A 5,131-nucleotide genomic window follows, 5' to 3' on the forward strand; every position below is an offset into this window, starting at 1 on the left:
TGAGCTGTGTGCTTCCTGTGCTCCCACCACACCCTCACCCCATCACCCTGATCCCTCAAGATCCTGATCACTTAGGATCTTGGTCCCCAGGCCCCCTGCCCCTGCCTGGAAAGAAGAAATTGGGACAATCACAGAGCGCTCTGAGTCCAAGTCTCAAAACTTTATTGAGACAGCCTGACCTGGGGCTCAGGCAGCAGCAGTGCAGGGACAGCAGCTGGGTCCTGCCTGGTCTGCTAGGCCTCAGCTTCACGGCCAGGAAAGGACAGCCATCCCAGGGCAGGCTCAGTGCTGGACGCAGGCATAGCAGCCGAACCCTCTCACATCTTGTTAAACCAGCTCCAGGAAAGAAGAAGGTCCTGTTTTGCTGGTAGACTTGGAGCCCTGGGATGGGCTCTTCACCGGAGGTTCTTGCTAGGTTGAATCACAGCAGCTCTCAGCCTTCTGGGGCTTTCCATCCCTCACAAAAAATAAAAATAAAATCCCTCCCTACTCTGGTCCCTGGGGGCACTAGCAGAGTGGTGGCTTCAGCGCCAGGCTCTGAAGGGCCTGAAGGCTGGCACCCGGCACCAGGTGGCGGCACAGAGCGGGGCTGTCGGAGCGGGCGGAGAGCTGCGCGCAGAGAGTGGCTAGGCGGCAGGGCTCACCGCAAGGCTCTTTGGGTGGGTGGCCTTTATGATAGAGGAACCAGAAGGTCTGGAATAGTTGCTTGTCTCCCCACAGGCGGTATACCAGGTCGTGCCAGGCTGCAGGAAGTGCGTTGGGCAGCCCGTAGGTTTCTCGAGCCTTATAGAGGCGCTGCCATTTCGGTGTGGCTCCAGGAACATTCGCCTGCGTCAAGTTCAGGATGTAGGTCTCGTGATCCAGGACTACGTGAGAGGTGCCGGAGTAGTTCCCATCTATTTGGTAGACTCGGTAACCTGCCAGAAGGGAGAGTGGAATGGAGAGGGAAGGTACAAAGGTACCGCCCGGGGAGGGCCACAGGTCCTGCCTGCCTTTGGCCGGCCTTGGCTCTGACCCCACCTCTGTGCCCCCTTTCCATCCCACCAACTCCAGGATAACCGCTCATCCATCCCACCACTCACCAGGATTAAGGCCGATGTAGGTAGTGGCACTGGGTGCCAGGAAGGCCACAGCAAGTGGCCGGCTCAGGGTCTCCTCATCATAGAAGACCTCAAATTCATCCACGTGGGTGTGGCCAAAGAACTGACCAGCCAAGGTATTCTCGTACCTGACCAGAAGACACCAATTTTTATTCAGAAGTTTCAAGGGAAGGAGAAGCTATATGGGGTGGGGGCGCAGGTTGCAGCAGAATCTTTCTCCATTCAGCTCAAGTAGCCGTCCCCTCCCCCAGGAGGAAACAGGGATGCTGAGATGCCCAGGGCAATCTCCAACCTTGAGACTTAGCTGTTCCCCAACCCTGTCTCCTCCTACCTGGCTACAATGCGGTAATAATTCCAGCTCCAGCTCTTCAGGCAGTGCCCTGGGGGGATGTGCCCAATTATATGCACCTGGAGGGAGAGTTTGGGGTGGTTATTAGGACATGCCAGCTCTCCACAGCCCTCCTGGGCAGCTGGTCACGCCTGGGCAGAGAAGTGACTGAAAAGGCTTTCAAGGGTGATCATGAGCTGGATCCCCAAGGAACAATGCTGTTAGGAGCAGCAGAAAATCAAGCTTCTATCCTTACAGGTGCTGCAGCTCCGGAAGGGAGCCTGTTCCTCTCCCCCACCCCATCAGCACCTATTCCACCACGTTCCCACTGCTCTCTCACTTTGTCTCCTCGATCCTCAGCAGCTTGAAGCTCCCCCACCAGCCATTGGAGCTGTCCAGCGGGATCTGTGGAGTTGATCAAGAGCCAGAAGTTCTCCCGGGAACAAAAATTCATATTGAGAGAGATGAGGCGGAGGCCAGGGCGTGGGGAAAGAGAATAGAACCCCCCAGTTCTGAAACAAAGTGAACATGAGGGTCAATACTCATTCCTAACCCCAGTCCCACATGCCCAGTCCTGTGCTAGGCATCTGGGTGGAGGACAGAGTCACACATGGTGCCATCCTTTCCCTCAAGAAGCTTACATTCAAACGCAGGAGTTTGCAGCAGAGATACAAGTGAGCTAGAGTGGGGAGCAAAGCTCATTCAGAGGGAAGAAGAGCTGGGCTTTGGTAAGTTGGGGAAAGTGAGGGACGTTAAAGAGAAGGGGGAAGGCATTTGAGAGAGGGCCAACATAGCAAAGACATGGGTGCACCGAGAGGGTGAGCTGCTGGCCCTCTGAAGGAGAGTGGCAAGGGATAAGGGTGGAAAAGAAGGGGAGGGGTCAGATTAGGGAGGGCCAGGGAGGAGCCAGGCCCCCTGCTCCCTTCCTGGTCATCAACCTTTCTTTTCCATTCCTGGATTTCCAGTGGCCCCAGGTACCTGAGAGAACGAAGGGCTTCAGCAGGCAGCCAGGGCTCCCATGCCTCAGCCATTGCCTCATAGAGCCAGTGGGAAGAGCGGTTGCCTTCTATGAAGGGGGGAGGGAAGCTGTTGACGGGTGTGCTCTCGTGGTTGCCCACAGCAGGGTACACGGGCACTGGCCCCAAGAATTTCCTCACGAGGGCTGTGACGGTGGTCAGGGCCCGCAGCTGGTCCTGACGAGACTGGAGCCAGATGTCATGGGCAGGGATGTCTCCTGTCCAGTACACCATATCAAAAGGGCCGGCGGGGCCCAGCCCACTCAACAGGCTCTCCAGGGTCCGCAGGGGCAGGTCACACTTGCTGTACTCGCCCCAGTATCCAGCACCTGGCCTGGAGGCAGGCGGCAATCCAGAGCCCCGGCGGCAACACAGAGGGTCAGTGCAGTCAGGGTCCATGCCCTCCAGGTAGTCGTGGTCCCAGTGCAGGTCAGTGAGGCAGAGGACACGGCTGACGGGGGCACCTGGGGCTGGGGGCCTGGGGGGCTGGGGCGGCGGCTTGGGCACATCCGGCAGGGAGACGTTCCAAGGGGCAAAGATGTCCCAGCGCCCACAGGAGGAGCCCACTAGCAGGCCACAGGCTTCAGATGGTTTCAGCACTGAACGAATCCACACCTCCACCATGTCATCCTCAAAGAGCTGCACAGCTGACTGGCACACAGCAGGTGGCACTATCTTCAGCACATTGCACACCTTGATGGCCAGGGAGCCCACCCGGGCCACATTGGTCTCCATCTGCGGTAGGAGTAATGAGTGGGGAGGCATAAGACGCAGGCCAGGGGAACTAGACCAAACCCCTCAAGCCACCAGACCCAAACTGAGGCTGGGCTGATCCCAGGCCCACCATAGTGAAGAGTCCTTGATGGACCCCAGGCCCCTCAGACACTCTCCTGTGACTTGGGCAGAACCAGGCCAGTACTTCCCCAGTTCAGTGGTTGGTGGCATATCCTTCTGCTTGCCCTGCTGGCTTCTAGTGGGAGTCATATCACACAGTAGTGATGTAACAGATTTCTTACAGACTGTCTGTAGGGAGGGGCAGCTCCACAGGCTGTTCAAGGTTTGCAGACACACTAAGAGGTCCTTTTCCCTTGGGGAGCCCTCAAAGTCACTGGCCAACTAGCACTCATCATATTCTCATCAGGGTACTGGCAACCCCATGCAGTCCCATGCCTCAGAAGTTTTCTTAATGCATCAAGTCCTTTCTGAGTCCCTCAGACTCAAGCCCTGGGCTCAGGGCTGGAGAAGCCAAATAGAAGGCCCAGTGGATTCAGAGTCAGGCAAACTAGATGGGGGACCCAGCACGGCCTTCGCCAGCTGCATGCCCTTGAGCAAGTGCACTTTGGGCACTATTCAGCTGTAAAATGGAAACAACAACTCTATTGTAAGTACCAAGCAGGCTTGATTTAACCTGAAGAAAATGGCTAGCACAGTGTCCAACATATAATCTGCACTCTTTCCTTCCCTCACAAAGGTCATTTAAGGGGCCTGTTTTCAACGGTGTCCTAAAAAGAGCAAACTCAGTGAAGGCTTCTGGACACCACCCTCTCCTTCTGGAATTCCACTCCCCCCACCCCTCCCCCACCCCCCAGAGCGCCCCCATCAGCTCTGGCCCTCATCCTGGCGCTCCCCTCGGGCCTGCAACCTCTTTGGCACTCACCTTCAGCACGATGTCGATGGTACTGAACAGGAGATGGCAGGCTGGACAGGTGAGGTTCCACGACCCAAAAGCAAACCGGAGCTGGGGCGCCATGCCATGGAGCTTGACAGGATGGCCTTGGGTGGGCAGAGGGTGTGCCCCGGCGGGGGCCCAGGGAACCAGGGAGTTGGGCAAGGCCAGCGCCAGCGCCAGCCCTAGGGTCATCCAAAGGCGCCCCTGTCTGGGGGTTCCCGAGGACCTATCCTGTCTCTGCTCCCGGCAGGACCTCGGATGGCCTCGGCCGGAGGACTCTCCGTGGCGGGGCATTGCGGGGCTAACTAGACAGGGCTGGGTGGCCTGTCCCGCCCGTCCGGGCCCTGCCGCCCTCAGCCCTGGCTGGCCCTCCGGGCCCTGGGCTGCGCTGGGGTCCCTGAGCTACCCTTCGACGCAGTCGGCTGGTTTCTACACCGCGAGCCGCAGATCCGCTCGGCTGCTTCCTCTTCCTCCGCTCTCGAGCAGCTGATCCCGAGCGGCGGCGGGGAACCCCCTCCCGGCTACAAGGGCGGAGCGGGCAGGGCGTGCTGGACCGCCCAGGATCCCGCCCAGGACCCGCCCCTCGGCCCGCCCCGCCTCTCTCCGGGCCTGCGCTTCCGGCTGTTGGCGGCCGCGGGGAGCGCGTTGAGGTCTGGGCGGCTGGCGGCCGCTGCAGCCACCGTGCCCCGGCTTAGGGGTGCCTGGTGGAAGGGCCAACAGCGGCTCCTCCGCGCCTTCTCTCTGCCAGTCTAACTTTTCATTTACCTCGGGAAGACAGGCTGGGGCGCGCAGGGCGGGCAGGAGGGAGTCTCATCCTGGTGCACTGCCCCCGCCAAGGGGAGCCCTCCTCTGGATTGCCCACGTCCTGCCACAGCACCTTGAGTCGCTCTGAGAATCTTTGAGTCATCTCTGATTCTGAATTCTGAGATGGAAGGGACCCTGGGCTCCTTCCTGTGGGGACACACCTTTGTTTTACTGATGAGGAAACAGGCTCGGTGAGGGTGGAGTGACTCAGAAG

General features: G+C 59.0%; 1 protein-coding gene across 1 annotated transcript; it reads right to left on the reverse strand.

Annotated features, from left to right (window-relative positions):
* Positions 1 to 139: 139 nt before the first annotated feature.
* On the reverse strand, positions 140 to 4,696 carry SMPD1 (sphingomyelin phosphodiesterase 1). Its single transcript, XM_058305819.2, has 6 exons — positions 4,102 to 4,696; positions 2,407 to 3,179; positions 1,769 to 1,940; positions 1,432 to 1,508; positions 1,083 to 1,228; positions 140 to 917 (listed from the first exon to the last, which is right to left on the reverse strand). Exons 1-6 carry the CDS (start codon positions 4,405 to 4,407, stop codon positions 508 to 510), a joined length of 1,884 nt encoding a protein of 627 aa, XP_058161802.1. The 5' UTR covers positions 4,408 to 4,696; the 3' UTR covers positions 140 to 507.
* Positions 4,697 to 5,131: the final 435 nt, after the last annotated feature.

Source organism: Dasypus novemcinctus, chromosome 10 (genome assembly GCF_030445035.2).
Source record: "Dasypus novemcinctus isolate mDasNov1 chromosome 10, mDasNov1.1.hap2, whole genome shotgun sequence".
Lineage (NCBI taxonomy): Eukaryota > Metazoa > Chordata > Mammalia > Cingulata > Dasypodidae > Dasypus > Dasypus novemcinctus.